The following is a 21,564-nucleotide window of genomic DNA, read 5'->3' on the forward strand; positions in this document are numbered from 1 at the left end:
ACTTGTTGACAAGAAAAATAATCTGTCTCTGATGCATAACTCTTTACTAAGTTGCTTTGTTATACGTCCTTGAGATATGAGCATCGCTAGCAAGGAAATCCTTAGTAGCCCTTGAGAATATGGTGATGACCCGCCTTCTTAAACTGCTGCTGTTCCTGTAGTGCAATGAATTTGACGGGTTATGAAATTTGCATTTAGCGTGTTGAGTTTTAACCATTGCTGTTCTTATTTAAATCATTCAGGTATGAAGTTTTTTTTTCTTTTGGTAAATTCTTTTGATTACGTTCATGGGTGTGAGTGCAATAATATAGAAGATTTGAACTATTTGTGATACGTATCAACATCAAGCATTTCAAGTCATTTGCACCATAGATTAAATTCAGTTTAAAGTTTCCTTTACAAGTTCCCAATGATGTGCCTTATCCCTAACTCAGCAGAGTGCACTACAATGCATTAATGTTGATTTTAACCATTATCAGTGAGGACTCCTTAACCTGGTACTGAATTCTGAGCAGCAGAGTTTCATGGGCTTATAATTCTATGACCTAGATTAAGTACTTGTCAAGTGTGTAATAATCCACTAGGCCACACACTTTTCCCTGGCGTTAAGAGTTTTAATTAGATAACTACATCATGGCAATTTAATTGATGGTCAGCGCAAATTTGCAGCATTAGAAGGAAAGGAATTTGATTAAGGTTGATTAAAATCATCTAATTGTGAATTAATCAGAAACTTCTTTGTCTTGTTTTGCGTTGCTCTAGATGCCATCCATCCTGAAAAGATCACAGCTGACTGGTGGAAGAATAGACCTGAGACATGGCTCCAAATGAACTTGCAGCTTTGCCAGAACGCTCATAACTGTCTGTGCAAGCAGCATATAGTAGCACAGCACTAGAAATATAATTCACACACAATACTTGCAAAGCCTTCCACAAGCACCAATTTGATTTTTGAAACATAACTTATGTATTGTGGATCAAAGGGCCAATGCTCTGAGGACTCGTACAAATCCACAGTAAGCGCAGTCAGCCTCAACTTCTTGTGGCATTAGAGCATAAAGCCTATGATGACATAAGTCATGAGGCAGTTGAAAAAATGAATTTCACAAGCAATAATAATGTGCTGTCCGCACTGAAGTTAGTTGTCTAAGGGTTAATATTTTTTGTCATCTATTCCTTGTGTTAAAAGCAACATGACGTCTACACCTTATTTATTTTTTCATAATTCATTATCCAACACAGAAGTGCCTTGGTGGTAGTAAGTGTGGCCTTTGGCACCTCCTGTATCACCATTCTTTACCTAAGAGTTGTGGATAGATGATGTACACTCCAATGTTTGCCAGTCCTGCTGTATAGCAGCTAGGAGACATCTACAATTGACTTTGGGAGATACTAGCCATTTCACAAAGCCCCCCCCCCCCGACCCAACTCCCATTTGATCTTGTCCCCGCTCTGAGAATCAATTAGTTTTTGGAATTTGATGCAGGAAGAATGGTGGCACAGGTTGTGTATATATTGCAGTGTCCTGGTTGTTGAAGAATGACTAATATTGCTCTTTTTAAAAAAAATCTGTTGTACAGTATGAATAAAATTTAAACTCGAGAGAAATATTTCCCTACATCTATGCTAAATGTAAACATTCAATATCAAGTAGCTTTATATCATCAGAGGCTATATGCAAATGCTATTTCCAAAAGCATAAAACTCTAGTCAAAATTAATGACTATTAATGCACCACTCTTGAGTGTTTGGCCTATTTTATCCAGTCAGTGAGTATTTTGACACTAATCATGATGTAGTTATGTGCACTAGTACAACACAGGAGACCATTTGACCCATTATGTTTGTATTGGCTCTTTGACAGCTATCCTCTTAGTCCCACTCCCCTGCTCTTGCCCCATAGCCGATTTTATCCCCTTCAAGTATTCATCCAGTTCTCTTTTCAAGTTACTATTAAATCTGCTTCTGCTACCATTTCGGGCAGTGCTTTGGAGGTTAAAATAATTCGCAGCAAAAAATGGTTCTCCTCATCTCACCTCTGGCTCTTGAATCTGTGTCCTGTGGTTACTGACTTTAGCAAATGGAAATAGCTTTTCCTTACTGTATCAAAACCCTTCATGAATATGAATATCTCACTTAAATTTCCCCTTAACCGTCTCTGCTCTAAGGAGAACAATCCCAGCTTCTCTAGTTTATTCACATAATTGAAATCCCTCATCTCTGATACCATTCTAATAAATCACCTCTGCACTCTCCAAAAATCTTGACACCCTTGCTAAGGTTTGTTGACCATAATTGGTCACATACTCCAACTGAGGCCTAACCAGTGATTTATAAAGGTTTGGCACAATTTCCTTGCTCTTGTACTCTATGCCTCTATTAAGAAATCCAAAGATCCTGGATACCTTTTTAAACAGCCGACTTGCTGCCGCCTTCAAAGATTATGTAAACTTCCATTCTCTCTGTTCGTGAATCCCCTTTAAAATGGTACTATTTAGTTCATATTGCTTCTCATTTTCCCTTCCAAAATGTATCAGTAGAGCGGAGGACTATAGAAAACTTCACACTTCTCTGCAGTAAATTTTATCTACCATGTGGCTGCCCATTTCACCAGTCTATCTCTCCTGAAATTTGCTGCTATCCTCTTTACTCCTTAATACCTTTCTAAGTTTCAAGTCATCTGCAAACTTTTAAGTTATAGTTTGTGGCCACAAGCCTGCGTCATTGATAAATATCAACTCCTAGTGGACACCACGGTATGCTTCCCTCCAGTCTGAAAAACAACTGCTCACCGCTACTCTGCTTTCTGTCCCTCAGCCAATTTTGTATCCATTGCTGCCACTGCCCCTTTAATCCCATGAGTTTTAATTTTGCTAACAAGTCTATTGGGCCTTTTGAAAATCTACATAGACAACATCAACTGCACAACCCTCAGCAAATGTCTCTGTTACTTCATCAAAGAACTCAATCAAGTTAGTCAAATGCAATTTTATTTTAATAAATCCCTGCTAACTGTCATTGATTAAACCCAAGTTTTTCCAAGTGACAATTAATCTTGTCTCCGATTATTATGTCAGAAAGTTTCCACATCACCTATGTTAGACTGACTAGCCTTTAGTTCCCTGGCTTATCCCCCTCTGCTTTTTTGAACAGGGGTATAACATTTGCAACCCACCATTCTCTGGCACACTGGAAGATTATAGCCAGATCTTCTGCCATTTCCAGCCTTGTTACTCTCAACAATCTTAAGTACATCCTATCCAGAGTGGGGAATGTTCTACTTTGAGTGTTACCAATGTTTTAAGTACTTCCTCTTTATCTATTTTTATTCTGTCCACTTTCTCGACCAGAGTAATTTTTTTGCTATTGTACCTGTGTTTTTCACTTGTTGGTCTCTGTCAGAAGATTTCATGGCCGTGTGGAGTTTTGGGGTGGGTGGGGGGCAGGGTCATGTCTGGTCATGATGCTTCAGCTATTTGACTAAAGAATTAGTGATTAAACCAGCCTGTGCATCTGCAATCCTAATTCATGAAATTTTTACTCCTGTCAGGCACAGTATAGGTGTACAAAATTGTCACTTCAGATTTCAGTAAATTGTGATAGTGTGAATGTGAAATTTTCATGGTTTCCATTCAACTTCTGACATTTGAAACGCTGTCATCTTGCTGATCCAACCTTGGGTCATGGCTGAAGGAGCTTGAAGGGCCAAATGCCCTAATGCTGCTTCTAAGCCCTGTTTTCCAATGAAAGCATATTGAATTGTGTGGCAATGGTAAGAGCAATTTTGAAACAGTGTATAATACAACATAGTAATAGTGCAACAGTGGATTCAGCCCCATGTATACAAATCCTTGCAAACTAGTGAACAGCTACAAAAAAGAATCAAAAGCACAAATTGATGTTGACTTTATCTCAAGAGGGCTGGAATATAAAGGGAAACAATTATGCTTCTGTAACTAAAGCCACAGTCAGACCCTATCTGGAGCACTGTGTTCAGTTTGAGGCACCGCATCTCAGGAAGGATATTAGCCTTGGAAGGGTGACAGTGCAGATTCACCAGAATGACCCTGGGGGCTTATAAGTTTAAATTACAAAGTTAAATTGCATAAATGGCATGTATTCCCTTGAACATAGAACATTTGAGATGTGATCTAATCAACGTGTATAAAATGATAAAAGGATTCAATGAGGTAGATAAAGAGAAACTACTTTCTCTGCTGATTGAATTCAGAACTAGGATGCATATCTTAAAATTAGAGCTAAAATGTTCAGGAGTGAAATCAGGAAGTGTGTTTTCACACAAAGTGTAGTAGAAATCTGGAATCTCTTCCAAGAAATGTTGTGCACCCTAGGTCAATTGGAACTTTCAAGCCATAGAAATAATGAAAATGTTGAATGTGAACATGTTGAGAAGTATTTCAAAAATAAGATTTTGACATCCATCTTCATTCTTCATAATGCCTGTATCATCTTTTTATTAATCTGAATAAAATCTCAGCTCTGAGTGTCTAACTCTACAGTATGTCACAGTATTAATTGGGTTTGAAAGACTTTCGGGCATTTAAAAGGCAATTTGTTCCAGTACAGCTACAACGCTGACTCTTATCCACCGCCCAACTGTCTGCCCCCCTTTAGTGACTAGGTTCGCGGCCGGGTGTCCCTGGAGAGGGAGCACACAGTGGCTGCCGGCACCATTGAGGCCTTCTGTGCTCGGTGTGACCGCGGGGACTGGGGTGCTTTATAGACCCCTTTGATCACATTTTGATTCGATGTCTGTAAGTTTTCTTTGAATCTTGTCTTTTGTTTTCACAGTTTCCTTTTAAGGGGTTGCTTTTTAATTTGTTCCTGATTTTGTTAATTTAGTTTATTTGTTTGTAACCAAAAAGAGTTACAACACTTGCATCTACCCGGCTATGTGGAAAATTGCCCAGGTAAGTCCTGTACACAAAAAGCAGGACAAATCCAACCCGGCCAATTACCACCCCATCAGTCCACTCTTGGTCATCAGTAAAGTGATGGAAGGGGTCATCAACTGTGCTATCAAGCGGCACTTGCTTAGAAATAACCTGCTCACTGAAGCTCAATTTGGATTGCTCCAGAATCACTCAGCTCCTGACCTCATTACAGCCTTGGTTCAAACCTGGACAAAAGAGCTAAACTCCAGGGGCTGAATTTTTTGCTTGTCGGGTGGGCGGGCCCGACCCAATCTCTGGCGGGCGGGGAGCTGATCCCTGCTGGAGAAGTGGGCTCCGCCGCCATTTTAAGTGGGCAGGCCAATTAAGGCCCGCCCATCATTATGTCCGCTGGGAAGCACTATGCGCTTCCTGTGCAGGCGGGGGTAGGGGGGATTCCCCAAATGAGAGACTGCGCTCTTTCGCACATGCATGCGAAAGAGTTCACATCTCCCTGTGGCTAAGTGCTGCCTCAGGGAGATCGCTGAAAGGTTTTCAAACTCTCAAAATAGAAAAATTAAAAAATTATTAACATGTCCCCCTCATGTGACAATGCCACACGAGATGGGACATGTTAATACATTTCACAACAATTTTAATAAACTTTTTTAAACCCTACATGAAACCTCATCCCGCCGGTAGATGAGGTTTCATGTTTTTTCAGAAGCCCGCCAGGGCTCCTGGCCTGCCCGCCAGCCTTAAGGTTGGACGGGCAGGTCCTTTAATTTTTTAATTATCATGTCAATGGCCTCAATTGGCCATTGATAGGTGGGCGGGTGAACAGCTGATCGCGCTGTGCCCCTGCTCGCCGACGGAAAAATTCAGCCCCAGAGGTGAGGTGAGAGTGACTGCCCTTGACATCAAGGCAACATTTAACCAAGTGTGGCATCAAGGAGCCTAGCAAAACCGCAGACAATGGGAATCAGGGGGAAAACACTCCACTGGTTGGACTCAAACTTAGCACAAAGGAAAATGGTTGTGGTTGTTGGAGGTCAATCATCTCTATTCCAGGACACCACTGGTGGACTTCCTCAGGGTAGTGTCCACGGCCCAACCATCTTCAGCTGCTTCATCAACAACCTTCCTTCTGTCATAAAGTCAGAAATGGGGATGTTCCCTGAGGGTTGCACAATGTTCAGCACCATTCGCAACTCCTCAGATACTGAAGCAGTCTATGTCCAAATTCAGCAAGACCTGGAAAATATCCAGGCCTGGGTTGATGTGGAAAATAATGCCACACAATTGCCAGGCAATGACCATCTCCAACAAGAGAGAATCTAACCATCATCCCTTGACATTCAATGGCATTACCATCGCTGAATCCCCACTATCAACGTCCTGAGGGTTACCATTGACCAGAAGCTGAACTGAACTAGCTATATAAATACTGTGGCTACAAGAGCAGGTCAGAGGCTAGGAATCATGTGATGAGTAACTCACCTCTCTCCCCAAAGCCTATCCTCCATCTACAAGGCACAAGTCAGGAGTGTGTTGGAATACTCCCCACTTGCCTGGGTGAGTGTAGCTCCCAAAACACTCAAGAAGCTTGACACCGTCCAGGACAAAGCAGCCCACTTGATTCGCACCCCATCCACAAACATTCACTCCCTCCACCACTGACACACAGTGGCAAAAGTGTCTACTGTCTACAAGATGCACTGCAGGAACTCACCAAGCCTTCTTAGACAGCACCTTCCAAACCCACGATCACTACCATCTAGAATGACAAGGACAGCAGACACATGGGAACACCACCTGGAAGTTCCCCTCCAAGCCACACATCATCCTGACTTGGAAATATATTCCCATTCCTTCACTGTTGCTCAATCAAAATCTTGGAACTCCCTCCCTAACAGCACTATTGGTGTACCTACACCACATGGACTGCAACAGTTCAAGAAGGCATCTCACCAACACCTTCTCAAGGGCGATTATGAATGGGCAATAAATGCTGGCCGAGCCAGCAATGCCCACATCCCTCAAATGAATAAAACTAATGTTCAATGGTCAAATAGTCCTTTCAATTGTTAACTGCTTACTATTAGTTTAATGCAATGTCCATTTTCTCTGGCCATTGTGAGTAGGTAATGGCAGTTTGAGCTTTATTTTTCTTACAAAAATCCCACACAGTGTAGCATTGTTTGATTTTTGAGGGGCCAGCAACTGTGTCCTCCATTAAATAGCTGATTGGTAGTTAAAAGGCATGTGCACTTCAGTCAGCTGGAGTGACTTGGAACATTGAGAAAACATTTACAGTAATGATTTATCTTTAAATATGTTTAGTTATTACTTAATATGGTTTGGAATTTGAACTAAATCTCTATGCATCATGTACAGTGTAATACCATAAATCAAAACTGATGGGACCGTTACCTTACATATATCAATAGATTCCTTACTTCTTAATGCTAGCTAGTCCCCTTATGAATACTGTTTGTTGGTTACATTCTTTCTTGCTACTGCCATTATGATGTTTCTGGTTAACACAACTACTCCATCATTGTAATGTAGGAAACACATTTGTGGGCTCTGTAAACAGCAAAGAGATAATGAGCTGGCAATTTGTTTTCAGTGATGTTCAGTGATGATGCTAAACACCATTTAAGACAACAGCGAGCACATCCCTGGTTCTCTGTAATAGTACATTGGGATTCTGAACATCCACCTGAAAGGGCAGATGGGATCTCAGTTTAAAGGCTCATTTGAAGGCAGTGACACTCCCTCAGTACCTCACTGAAGTGTCAGCCTAGATTATGTACTTACTCCTGATAGGGGTAAGGGCTGGAAGGACATCTAATGTCCAAAGTGCTCCTATGTTTGCATGTCATGAAGATATTAATGTATATAATGTTGTTGGAAATTATTTTAAATTGGACTTGTAATAGGGTCTATGTCTGTGGGTGTGAGTGTGTGTGTTTTGATCGGATTAAAGCCAGCTAGTCTGGGTGCTTTGATGTATAGTAGTTTTGAAATGTTAAACAGTAAGGTAGAAGGAACATTTCCATTTTGTTGAATAAACCATTCAAAGACTGGGGGTGAAATCTTGCACCTAGCTAGAAGACACCAAGCAATGTTTATATTACTAATAAAAGTGGTACTATGAAAGGGGTTTTATTGTTAGAAGAGGTGGAGTTCAAAGGGCCTGGTGATACATTGAGAATTTGCATTCAAAGGGAAGGCCAGGTATATACAGAAAAGAGTCTTGTGTGTGTGTCAGAGGCATGTAATATCTAAGCAGCCTGTAAGCCCTGCAATTGTCTGTAAAGGAAACAAATTGAAAGGGACCTCATTTTGAATTTGTAAGATAAAATGTGCTTTGCCTGGTGTCTGTTTAAGTCTATGGGTTCCTGTTGCCTTGGTGAAGGTTTACCTAGGAGTGATTAATTTGGGGATTTGTTTAAAAGTTATTATGATAATAATTTGTAGATGTGAATGTGTTTAATTCCTTGTTAAATTAATGAATGTTTAATTTAATTTATATTAAAAACCTCTGGAGGCTTGGTGGTTTCATTTCTGAATTTAGAGCTGCATCTCAAACATACCAATTGAGAATATTGGTTATGACAGCTGTTTTAAGTTTCCCTTTGGGATTTTAAATAACTCAACCCTAACCAACTGCTGGCTGCATTTTACCAGGCGGCGGCGGGTGGGGGGTGGTGGTGGTGGGCGGAGCGTGGAAGGAAAGTCAGCTGGCAGCCAACATACCAGAATGAAACCTGCCCCACAGCCAATACACAGATAAATGAGTTGAGAGTGGGACTTCCACCCCTCAGGGAAGGATGTCCCCACCTCAAGAGCTGCCAGCCAATCTGATGTGTTGGCAGCTAGCGTAGTCCTGGTAGTGGCCAGAGCTCAGTAGAAGGAAGGAGCACGAAGGAGAGCGATGGCTGCAGCAGAAAGGTAAGTCTCGGACTTTTAGGTTGGGGAGGAATCCAAGAGCCCAAGGAGGGATAGGGAGTGGTGGTGGGGGGTTGGTTGAAGGGCAGGTGGCGAGGAAGGAAGCAGATGACATTTTGGAGGGGTGGCTCCAAAGCACACAGGGCATCCCCCGCATGAGGTGCCCCTCTTCCCGCTGCTTTTTATCTAGGCAACAAAAAACAGACTGTCAACTCCTGCCTGCCTTCCCAAGCCAAGCGTATTATGACATGGGGTAGCATATTATCCTGGTCAGTAGGCTTTTGTACAAGCCTAATTGAAGTTTTAATTATTGATTTAAAAGTGACAGGTGGGCTACCGATTTCAGCACCCGTCGACCTTGTGTATTATGGAGGTCAGCTTGTGGCGTATTATGGTGGCTGGTGGTGTGCCCCGTCCCCACCCCCACCCCCCAAAACATGCCTGGCAGGGGTCATGAAACTTGACTGGATGCAGGGGCTGCAGAGGGAGCGATACTCCTGTCCTGCAGGGGGCGGTGTCCTCTCCCCCACTGCCCCATTGGCTGGACCCACGGAGGAGGCGGGGTCACTCTCGCCGCTTCCCCGATCTGGGCCGTTAAAGACGATGTTGCGGCGGCTGCACGGCGGGTTTTGGGCGCTGGGAGCTGCCGCCGGTCCCTGCTCGGCCCCACGGTTTTATTCGAGCCGGCTGGGCTCCGAGCTGCTGCGCTCGCAGGCCTACATCGGTGGCCGCTGGCTAGACGCCGATGGCAGGGCTCAGTTCCCGGTGCTGGACCCGGCGAGCGGGCAGCAGTTGACGGCAGTGGCGGATTGCGGCCCGCAGGAGGCCAGGGAGGCGGTGAGAGCGGCTCACAGCAGCTTGGCGAGCTGGAAGGCGGCTACCAGCAAGGTGAGGCCGGGGAAGGCGGGCAGCTGACAGCGGCACACGGCTGAGGTGACAGTGGGTCTCTCCCCCCTCCCCCCCAAACCAAACACACTGTCCGCTCCCCATCTCCTCCCCCCTCACGCTCTTCCTATTCCCCCCCCCCCCGGCCTGCCCCTCGCCATCATCCCTGGTCTCCCCGGCTCCCTCTTTTACCCCCCCCCAAACCAGTCTGTCCCTCCCCCCCCCCCCCCCACCAAACCAGTCTGTGTCTCTCTGCCCCCCCACCCCAAACCAGTCTGTCCCTCTCCGCCCCCCCAAACCAGTCTGTCCCTCTCCGCCCCCCCCAAACCAGTCTGTCCCTCTCCGCCCCCCCAAACCAGTCTGTCCCTCTCCGCCCCCCCCAAACCAGTCTGTCCCTCTCCGCCCCCCCCCCAAACCAGTCTGTCCCTCTCCGCCCCCCCCAAACCAGTCTGTCTCTCTCCGCGCCCCCCCCCCCCCCAAAGCAGTCTGTCTCTCTCCGCCGCCCCCAAAGCAGTCTGTCTCTCTCCGCCCCCCCCAAAAACCAGTCTGTCTCTCTCCGCTCCCCCCCCCCCAAACCAGTCTGTCTCTCTCCGCTCCCCCCCCCCAAACCAGTCTGTCTCTCTCCGCCCCCCCCCCCCCCCAAACCAGTCTGTCTCTCTCCGCCCCCCCCCCAAACCAGTCTGTCTCTCTCCGCCCCCCCCCCCCCAAACCAGTCTGTCTCTCTCCACCCCCCCCCCCCAAACCAGTCTGTCTCTCTCCGCCCCCCCCCCAAACCAGTCTGTCTCTCTCCGCCCCCCCCAAACCAGTCTGTCTCTCTCCACACCCCCACCCAAACCAGTCTGTCTCTCTCCATTCCGCCCCCCAAACCAGCCTGTCTCTCTCCGTCCCCCCCTTCTCTCCCCCCCCCCCCCCCAAACCAGTCTGTCCCTCTCCGCCCCCCCCAAAACCAGTCTGTCTCTCTCCGCGCCCCCCCCCCCAAAGCAGTCTGTCTCTCTCCGCCGCCCCCAAAGCAGTCTGTCTCTCTCCGCCCCCCCCAAAAACCAGTCTGTCTCTCTCTGCCCCCCCAAACCAGTCTGTCTCTCTCCGCCCCCCCCCCCCAAACCAGTCTGTCTCTCTCCGCCCCCCCCCCCAAACCAGTCTGTCTCTCTCCGCCCCCCCCCCAAACCAGTCTGTCTCTCTCCACCCCCCCCCCCCCAAACCAGTCTGTCTCTCTCCGCCCCCCCCCCCCAAACCAGTCTGTCTCTCTCCGCCCCCCCCAAACCAGTCTGTCTCTCTCCACACCCCCACCCAAACTAGTCTGTCTCTCTCCATTCCGCCCCCCAAACCAGCCTGTCTCTCTCCGCCCCCCCCCCAAACCAGTCTGTCTCTCTCCACCCCCCCCCCCCCCAAACCAGTCTGTCTCTCTCCGCCCCCCCCCCCAAACCAGTCTGTCTCTCTCCGCCCCCCCCAAACCAGTCTGTCTCTCTCCACACCCCCACCCAAACCAGTCTGTCTCTCTCCATTCCGCCCCCCAAACCAGCCTGTCTCTCTCCGCCCCCCCCTTCTCTCCCCCCCCCCCCCCCCAAACCAGCCTGTCTCTCTCCGCACCGCCCCCCCAAAACCAGTCTGTCTCCATCCCTTTCTCTACCCTCCTCGGACTCCCCCCTCATCCGTCTCCCTCCCTCCTACCCATGAATGATGTTTTGATCAAGTAGTTGGATCCAGCTCACTGGAATCTATATTGTTACGATCTCCATGGTGATTGTAAACCAAAATAACCAAATTTACCAAATGGCTCCCAAATTAAGAAATTACCAGACTAAATTTTATTTTAATGCTTGTCAGAATCAATATAATTTTACCGTAAATTAACAGGCAAATTACAGTTCATACAAACTATAAATTACACATGGAATAGCAGATACAACAGAGACTATCTCTCTGATTTTCTATACTGTCCACTCTGCCAGTACAGCCACACTGTATTTTGAAGCAGAATCCCACTCCCTTTCCTTTAAGGACACAGCTGATTGTCTGCAGGCAACAGCTTCTTTCCTGCGTGCTTCTTTCCAGAACCTTCTCAACTCTCATCTCCAGTCGGATCTACCAGAACTACCGTTGCCTTCCTCGCACAGTATGACTAGTTCTCGACACTTAATCATACTGAAATGAAACAGAGGTAGCGGTCCTAAACGTACTTTCTGACCGCTGAGGAATCCAGCACTCCTTCTCAACTTTCTGACCGCCTTTCCTCTCCAGGTCTTCTGTATCCTCGTTGCCACACAGCTTCCATATTTTACCTTGTTGGTTCTGTTTCCAGGTCACATGGGCCAGTATTTCCTATTCTCAAAAGGTTCTAACATCATCTCTTTACAATTGATACAAACCGTTAAGTCCTTTTCAAACATTTTTAAAAAGCAATTAGATTCCCCAATTATTTAAAGTAATTAAAATTTACTATATTGGCGTCACTGGTCATCACACTTCAATGGGAGTGAGTGTGAGTTTCTCTCTCCATGGTAGCCAGATCACATGGGCATGTCTCCAAGTTGAGGTGTTTATCCAGAATTCGCTGTTTTACTTTGTTAGAAGTACATTTCAAAACATAACAGTCTTGTAGAGTTCAGCATTCATGACAGTATCCTGTTTAAATTTCTAGAGTTGTTGAAGAAGTAATAGATCAGTTCTCAGCTGGGCATTATACTGTGTGTTTCTGAATTGATCCTTTTCGGATTCCAATCTTATCCTATCATGGAATGGTTACAGCACAAAAGGAGGCCATTCAGCCCATTGTCCCCATGCCAGCTCTCTGCAAGACCAACTCGACTAATCCCACTTCCCTACCTTTTCCTATTAGCAGCTGCAAATCTTTTTTCTTCAGGTAATTATCCAACTCCATAGCAAAAGGCTCAGTTGTGAATCTGCCTCCACCACACACTTGACTGTGTATTCCAGCTCCTAACTATTCACTGCGTAGAAAAGTTTTTCCTTGTGTCACCTCTGGTTCTGTTGTCATTCACCTTAAATCGTTTTCCTCTGGTTTTTGACCCTTGCACCAATGGGAGCAGTTTCTCCCTATCTACTCTGCCCAGACCCCGCATGATTTTGAACACCTCTATCAAATCTCCTCTCCACCTTCTCATCACTAAGGAGAACAGCTTGGCCAATCTATTAAACAGCCGAAGATAAAAGCAAAATACTGCGGATGCAGGAAATCTGAAACAAAAACAAAAATTGCTGGAAAAACTCAGCAGGTCTGACAGCATCTGTGGAGAGGAAGACAGAGTTAATGTTTTGAGTCCGTATGATTAAACAGCCTTATTGGGAAGGCCTGCATACAAAATATGGGTTAACAGTTTTGTTATCTGCATCGGAGGACTGTCTAATCCGCAGGAAGCATGGAGAAAATAAGGATAATAGACTTGAGGGGGGCGGGTGGGGAAGTAATCTTGATGATTAGGGTGGTTTTGGGGATAGATTTCATGTTTGCAATATACATAACTGATGGGGAGCTATGATTTTAAGTCTGAACATAAAAGCCAGTAGTCGGGATTTGTTAAAACTATCTATGGGTTTAAATTTGGAAAATGGACAGAAGAATGCAATAAGGGTAAAAAGAGGAATGTGGATGTAAAAATGAGTCCAAATAAAGATCAGTAGGATTTGGGGGGGTATACTGTAATGCTTTTATCTAGATTCAGAGGAATGTCAATTCTAGTTGTGTTAAATCCAGTGTTGAGAGAGATCCAGTTGTGTGCCAAATTCAGGCACTGAGTCAAACTCTAGTCATAGCTTCGATGGTCAATGTGATTAGTCCCACAAAGGTTGGAGAGTGAATTTTGAAGCTGGGATTGGTAATCACATCCCATAGTATGATTATGTTTGTCCTGTGTTCCACTCTACTGTATATCTTTCAATTTGCCATTTTTGATATTTCCATTTTCAGGAGCGAAGCAATTTATTAAGAAAATGGTATGACTTGATGCTAAAAAACAAAGATGAGCTTGCAAGGCTAATTACTGCTGAAAATGTAAGTAAAACACCAGTGTGAGTAATTAGAACAAAGAAAAGTACAGCACAGGAACAGGCCCTTCAGCCCTCCAAGCCTGCGCCGATCATATTGCCCGTCAACTAAAATATTTGCACTTTCGGGGTCCGTATCCTTCTATTCCCATCCTATTCATGTATTTGTCAAGCTGCTGCTTAAACACCACTATCGTACCTGCTTCCACCGCCTCCTCTGGCAGTGAATTCCAGACACTCACTACCCTCTGCGTAAAAAACTTGCCCCGCACATCTCCCCTATAGTTTTCTCCTCTCACCTTAAATCTATGTCCCCTAGTAAATGACTCTTTCACCCTGGGAAAAAGCTTCTGACTATCTACTCTGTCCATGCCACTCATAATTTTGTAAACTTTTATCAAGTCGCCCCTCAATCTCTGTCGCTCTAGTGAGAACAATCCGAGTTTCTCCAACCTCTCCTCATAGCTAATAACCTCCAGACCAGGCAGCATCCTGGTAAACCTCCTCTGCACCCTCTCCAACACCTCCATATTCTTCTGGTAATGCGGCGACCAGAATTGCACGCAATATTCCAAGTGTGGCCTAACCAAGGTTCTATACAGCTGCAGCATGACTTCCCAGCTTTTATACTCAATACCACTGCCAATGAAGGCAAGCATGCCATATGCCTTCCTAACTACCTTATCCACCTGTGTTGCCACTTTCAGTGACCTGTGGACCTGTACACCCAGGTCCCTCTGCCCGTCAATGCACTTAAGGTTCTGCCATTTACTGTATAATTCCTGCCTGTATTAGACCTTCCAAAATGCATTACCTCGCATTTGTCCGGATTAAACTCCATCTGCCATTTCTCCGCCCAAGTCTCCAACCAGTCTATATCCCATTGTATCCTTTGACAATCCTCTTCACTATCTGCAACTCCTCCAACCTTAGTGTCGTCTGCAAACTTACTAATTAGCCCAGTTACATTTTCCTCTAAATCATTTATGTATACTACAAACAGCAAAAGTCCCAGCACTGATCCCTGCGGAACTCCACTTGTCACAGCTCTCCATTCAGAAAAGCACCCTTCCACTGCTACCCTCTGTTTTCTATGACCAAGCCAATTCTGTATCCATCTTGCCAGCTCACCTCTGATCCCGTGCGACTTTACCTTCTGTACCAGTCTGCCATGAGGGACCTTGTCAAAGGCCTTACTGAAATCCATGTATATAACATCCACTGCCCTTCCATCATCGATCATCTTTGTCACTTCCTCGAAAAACTCGATCAAGTTAGTGAGACACGACCTCCCCTTCACAAAACCATGCTGCCTCTCACTAATACACCCATTTGCTTCCAAATGGTAGTAAATCCTGTCACGAAGAATCTTCTCCAATAATTTCCCTACCACTGACATAAGGCTCACCGGCCTGTAATTTCCTGGATTATCCCTGCTACCCTTCTTAAACAATGGAACAACATTGGCCATTCTCCAGTCCTCTGGGACCCCACCCATAGCCAGTGAGGATACAAAGATTTCTGTCAAGGCCCCAGCAATCTCCTCCCTTGCCTCCCTCAGTACTCTAGGGTAGATCCCATCTGGCCCTGGGGACTTATCCACCTTAATATTCTTCAAGACACCTAACACCTTTTTTGATCTCAACATGATCCAGGCTATCTGTGTGGCTCCACACACAGATTCTGTCCCTGAGTGGGCCTACCCTTTCCCTGGCTACCCTCTTGCTTTTTACATATGTATAAAAGGCCTTGGGATTTTCCTTAATCCTGGTTGCTAGTGACTTTTCATGACCCCTTTTAGCCCTCCTGACTCCTTGCTTAAGTTTCTTCCTACTTTCTTTGTATTCGCCACGGGCTTCATCTGTTCCCAGCCTTTTAGCCCTTACGAATGCTTCCCTTTTCTTTTAGACTAATCTCACAATATCCTTCGTTATCCAAGGTTCCTAAAACTTGCCATGCTTATCCTTCATCCTAGCAGGAACATGCCGGTCCTGAATTCTTATTGACTGATGTTTGAAAGCCCCCCACATGTCAGTTGTTGATTTGCCCTCAAACATCCGCCTCCAGTCTAGATTCCTCAGTTCCTGCCTAATGTTGTTATAATTAGCATTCCCCCAATTAAGCACCTTAACCCGAGGACTCCTGTTATCCTTATCGACCAGTACCTTGAAACTTACTGAATTATGGTCACTTTTCCCGAAATGCTTCCCTACTGAAACTTCAACCACCTGGCCGGGTTCATTCCCTAATACCAGGTCCAGAATTGCCCCTTCCCTAGTTGGACTATCTACATATTGTCTCAGGAAGCCCTCCTGGATGCACCTTACAAACTCTGCGCCATCCAAACCCCTAGCACTAAGTGATTCCCAGTCAATATAGGGAAAGTTAAAATCGCCCACCACAACAACCCTATTTTACATCTTTCCAAAATCTGCCTACATAACTGTTCCTCAATCTCCTGCCAGCAATTGGGAGGCCTATAGTAAACCCCCAACATTGTGACTGCACCCTTCCTATTCCGGAGCTTTACCCATATTGCCTTGCTGCATGAGCCCACCGAGGTGCCCTCCTGTCGTACAGCTGTGATATTCCCCTTAACCAGCAGTGCAACTCCCCCACCTCTTCTACATCCTTCTCTATCCTGCCTGAAACATCTAAATCCTGGAATGTTTATCTGCCAATTCTGTCCTTCCTTCAACCAAGTCTCTGTAATAGCAATAACATCATAGTGCCAAGTACTAATCCAAGCTCTAAGCTCATCTGCCTTGCCTGTTATACTTCTCGCATTGAAACAAATGCATTTCAGACCCCCCAAGGCCCACTGTGTTCAGTAATTTCTCAATTTATTTCTCTCCTCTTCTCCCTCACTCCCCAAACTTACTGTCCAATTCCATCACTTCAGCGAGGTTTTGTTTCCTTTCAAAATCTAGCTTGTCTAGTTTTTTATAAAGAATATTGGAATGACAAAAGGCTTTCTATCTGCCTCCCTCTATCTGTGTCTCTCTCAGGTGGCAGCAATTGGAATATTTACATCTTCTGTCAGCAAATCAGGTGAGGGCATTAAAAACTTTGCACTTGCTTTAAAATTGAAATTGAGATTTTGTTTTAGAGCCAAAATTGGGGGGAAAATAAATTTTCTGCTTCATATAACAGCACTTGTGTGGCACAAATGTCACTTGTCACTTATCAGCCCAAGCCTGAATGTTGCCCAGGTCTTGCTGCACATGGGCATGGACTGCTTCAGTGTGTGAGGAGTCGCAAATGGTACTGAACATTAGCGAATATTCCCATCTCTGACCTTATGATGGAGGGAAGGTGATTGATGAAGCAGTTGGAGATGGTTGGGCCTAGGACACTCATCTGAGGAGCTCCTGGGGATGAGATGATTGACCTGCAACAACCAGAACCATCTTGCTTTCTGCTAGGTATAACTCCAACCACTGTAGAGTTTCAGTTTTGCTCCTTGATGCCGCACTTGTCAAATGTGACCTTGATCTCAAGGGCAGTCACTCTCACCTCACCTCTGGAGTTCAGCTTTTTGTCCCTGTTTAGACCAAGGCTGCAATGAGGTTAGGACCAAGTGGTCCTGGCGGAAGCCAAACTGAGAATCAGCGAACAGTGTAAATGCCGCTTGATAGCACTGTTGATGGTCCCTTCCATCACTTTTCTGATGTTCGAGAGTAGATTGGGGCGGTAATTCGCAGGATTGGATTTGTCTTTTTTTTGTTTATTCTTTCATGGGATGTGGGCGTCGCTGGCATTATCCATCCCTGATACCCTTGAATTGAGTGGCTTGCTAGGCCATTTCAGAGGGCATTTAAGAGTCAACTATATTGCTGTGGATCTGTAGTCACATCTAGGCCAAACAGAGTAAGGATGGCAGATTTTCTCCCCTAAAGGTTTTTACAGCAACCGATTATAGTTGTTATGGTCACAATCACTGAGTTTTACATTCCAGCTTTATAGTTAATTGAATTCAAATTCTACCACCTACCATGGTGGAATTTGAACTCATATCCCCAGAGCATTAACCTGGGTCTCCAGATTACTAGTCTAGATTACTAGCTGGTCAGAGGCTGGGAATTCTGCAGTGAGCATCTCTCCTCCCGACTCCCTATTACTGATTCTCCATCTTCCCCTTCTTGTTGCCTGGCTGCAACCCCGATGTAAACTTATTGGATTTTCTGAATCCAATCATCGCTTTTCACCAGGTCACTGCGGCTGGGAATGGCAAATCTGTCAAGTTTGGATTGGAGTTGTTGCTTGTAATTTGTATGCTTGCCTGTAATTTGTACTTCATCACAGCCTTGATCCAAACATGGGTAAACATGCTGAATTTCAGAGGTGAGGTGAGCATGACTGCCCTTGACATCAAGACAGCATTTGACAGTGTGTGGCATCAAAGAACCCCAATAAAATGGCAATCAGAGGAAATCTCTTCAGTGGTTGGAGTCATTCTTTGTACTAAGTAAGATAAGTTATGTTTGTTGGTTAATCAGCTCAGCCCCAGAATATCTCTTTAGGAGTTCTTCATGGCAGTGTCCTAAGCCTAGTCATCTCGGTTACTTCACCAATGACTTTCCTTCCACAATAAGGAAAATAAAGCAGTCTGTCCCCACATGCATTAAGACCTGGACAACATACATGCTTGGGCTGCTAAATGACAAGTAACATTTGAGCCACACAGGTGCCAGGCAATAACCATTTCCAATGAGAGAGAATCTAACCGCCTCTCTTGACTTTCATCCATCACTAAAGCACACAACATCAACATCCTGGAGGTCACCATTGGCAAGTGGTGTAACTGGAACAGCCACATAAATACTGTGGCTACAAGAGTAGGTCAGAGGCTGTATACTCTGCCGCAAATCAGTCGTCTCCTGACTCGCCAAAGCCTTTGCACTATCTACAAGGCAGAAGTCAGTTGTGTACTCAATCTACTTGTCTGGATGTGTGCAGCTCCAACAACATTAAAACTCAACACCATCCAGGACAAAGCAGCCCACTTGATTGGCAACACATAGACCGACCACCTTAATGATTTATTCCCTGCACCGCGTTGGCTGCAGTACCATTTACAAGATACAGTGCAGCAACTCATCAAAGCTTCTTTGACAGCACCTTCCAAATCCATAGGCTCTACCACCTAGAAGAACAATAGCAGCAGATACCTAGGAATACCACCCCCTGCAAGTGCTCCTCCAAGACACACACCGTCCTGACTTGGAAATGTATAGCCATCCCTTGATCATTGTGTTAAAATCCTGAAATTCCCTACCTACCAGCACTGGGTATATCTACACCACTTGAACTACAGCAGTTTCAAGGAAGTGACTCAGCAACACCTTCTCGAAGGCAATTAGGGATGGGCAATAAATGCTGGCCTTGCCAGTGACGCATGCATCCTGTGAATAAAGAAAAAAAGGAACCAGTAGCACAAGCATTTCATGGGCCATAATATGAAAGGACCTGTAAGAGTATCTACACAGTACCAGAAGAACTGCATTTACATTAATTGGCTGCAGTCTGGCTTGAACTGTACCGGTCATATGTGAGGGTGAATAAACTGAGGTTAATTGGATTTACAAAATGCCCAGGGGTCCCAATGGACTTGCATACCATGTGGTGTCTAACGTGAATGGTGTGAGATTAACCCTTCCGAATTGACCCTGCCTCTTTCATGTTTAAACCCTGAATTTGGATTTGTACTCTAGTTTATCATTTATGTGAAGTCCAAATTACTTTGCATTGATAGTAAATGGGGCTACCCGAATATCATTTTGCATCAGTGACAAAGTACAATGCTTGGAATATTGATGCATCATTCTTAATACATTATATACATACTTAGACTTGTAGAGCTTTAACTTCAATGTATTTTGTGTTAATACCTGATCCCTGAACCAGTTTATAATGCTGCATATTAGCTGAATTTAGTTGTTTTTCAATCTAAGCACTACACTACTTCCATACAGATAAGGCTGTGTACCCTCAATATTCTGCAGTATAAATGTAAATACTTTTATAGTTTTTGCATCTTTTTAATAGCAATCCTAACTGTTGGCAAATTGGCTTCTTTAGGGAAAACCACTGAAGGAATCCTTGAGTGAAACACTGTATGCTGCGTCGTTCTTGGAATGGTTTTCAGAAGAAGCTCGTCGAGTATATGGAGATGTTGTTCCTACTTCTTCCCCTGACCGTAGGATCTTAATCCTGAAGCAGCCGATAGGAGTAGCATCTATTATAACTCCTGTGAGTACTACACATCAACCTGTCTGCAGTGTTATCTCATTGATGCCTTGGTTGATGAAGAACATATTTATCATATGTTTGGACCCAAGTTTCCTATCCTAAACAGCATGAGCAATTTGCAGTATATGTTGCAGCTGAATTAAATTAATACCCTACTATTAATGGTAAAGGTTTTAATCCCTGGTAGATTATATTTCTGATGTGTGCTGCAGTCTAGAGGCAAGATGAGTTACTGTTAATCACTGCTCCAATGACCATAGTCTTGGGCCTGAGAAACATAAATTAGCTCTGTATACTGAGGAATTTAGGCCAAAACTACATGATTCTACTAGTGGTGGCGTGACTCACTGGTTGAGATTTCACTGAATGAGAAGGCTGTGGGATCAAGCCCTATTTAGAGACTTGAGCACATAATTGAGCTAGCACAGTATTGACAGAGCGCTGCATTATCATGAATAACATCTTCTGGACAAGAATTTAAACAGATCCCCTTCTGCCATGTTTAGGCAAATGTTTTGAAGAAGAGCAGGCAACGTTAAATCGAATGCAAACACTAAAATGTTTGTAAAATGTAAGAGGGTAGCTAGGGAAAATGCTGGACCTGTTATATATAATAAAGGGAAATTTTCATGCAATGGCAGAGGACAGGGCTAAAGTATTAAATAAATACTTTGTCATTACAAAGGAAGCAGATAATATCAAGGTTACACTATAGAAAAAGAAAATTATAGACACTATCGTAATAGAGGTTTGTCCTAAAAAGATTAGCATTACTAAAAGTTGGTAATTCACCTGGTCCAAATGGTATGCATCGTAGGTTGTTGGGAGAATCAGAAGCAAAAGTAGCAGATACATTTGTCACATTCTTTCAGTTCTCAATGGATGCAGCAGTAGTACTGGAGGGCTTGGAGTCTTATATCACTATTCAAGAAAGGCGTGAAGAGGGATTAGTCGGGAAACTATAGGTCAACCAATCTAACATTGGTGATGGGGAAGTTATTAGAAACCATTACTAAAGCCAAAATAAACCTTCATTTGGAAGGATATGGGCTAACCAAGGAGAGACAGCATGGATTTGTTCCAGGCAAAATCATGTCTAACTTGAAAGAATCCTTTGTTGAGGTAGCCAAGAAGATTGGTAACGCTACTTTGAACAATGTGTATATGTGGATTTTTGGAAGGGTTTCAGCAGAGAGACACAGGAAACTTGTTAAGGTTGAAGCCTGTGAAATGAAAGGGAAAGTGTCGGTTTGGATCTGGAAATCGCTCAGTGACTGAAGGAGAGGATGTTGGTGAATGGACATTTTTCAGACTAGGAGAAGGCTTGCAGTGGTGTTTCACAAGTGTCAGATTTGAGTCCATTGCTTATCTTTTTATAAACAACCCAGCCTCTGATGTAGGCAGCAGCATTTTAAAGTTTGCAGATGATTCGAAAATTGACAGCATTGTAGATTGTATTGAGGATGTAGACTTAAAGATGACATAGACAAGATGGTGAAATGGGCAGAAACATGGCAGGTGGGGTTCAATATGGAGAAGTGAAACATTATACTAATGTGTAAAGAAAGTATACAAT

General features: G+C 44.5%; 2 protein-coding genes across 3 annotated transcripts in view; both read left to right on the top strand.

Moving 5' to 3' along the window:
• Positions 1–4,517, top strand: part of mrs2 (magnesium transporter MRS2) — a 33,306-nt gene extending 28,789 nt beyond the window's left edge. For both annotated transcript variants that reach the window (XM_078539310.1, XM_078539311.1), the window contains exon 11: positions 763–4,517. In XM_078539310.1, the coding sequence (XP_078395436.1) occupies positions 763–831 (69 nt within the window). In that variant the 3' untranslated portion in view covers positions 832–4,517. The remainder of the gene's footprint in view (positions 1–762) is intronic.
• Positions 4,518–9,398: 4,881 nt separating this feature from the next.
• aldh5a1 (aldehyde dehydrogenase 5 family, member A1 (succinate-semialdehyde dehydrogenase)) overlaps positions 9,399–21,564 on the top strand; it is a 34,727-nt gene continuing 22,561 nt past the window's right edge. Inside the window, exons 1-3 of the mRNA XM_078539312.1 lie at positions 9,399–9,737; positions 13,660–13,743; positions 19,818–19,988. Coding sequence (XP_078395438.1) covers positions 9,453–9,737; positions 13,660–13,743; positions 19,818–19,988 — 540 coding nt within the window. The 5' untranslated portion in view covers positions 9,399–9,452. The remainder of the gene's footprint in view (positions 9,738–13,659; positions 13,744–19,817; positions 19,989–21,564) is intronic.

The sequence above is a fragment of the Cetorhinus maximus genome, chromosome 3 (assembly GCF_964194155.1).
Source record: "Cetorhinus maximus chromosome 3, sCetMax3.hap1.1, whole genome shotgun sequence".
Lineage (NCBI taxonomy): Eukaryota > Metazoa > Chordata > Chondrichthyes > Lamniformes > Cetorhinidae > Cetorhinus > Cetorhinus maximus.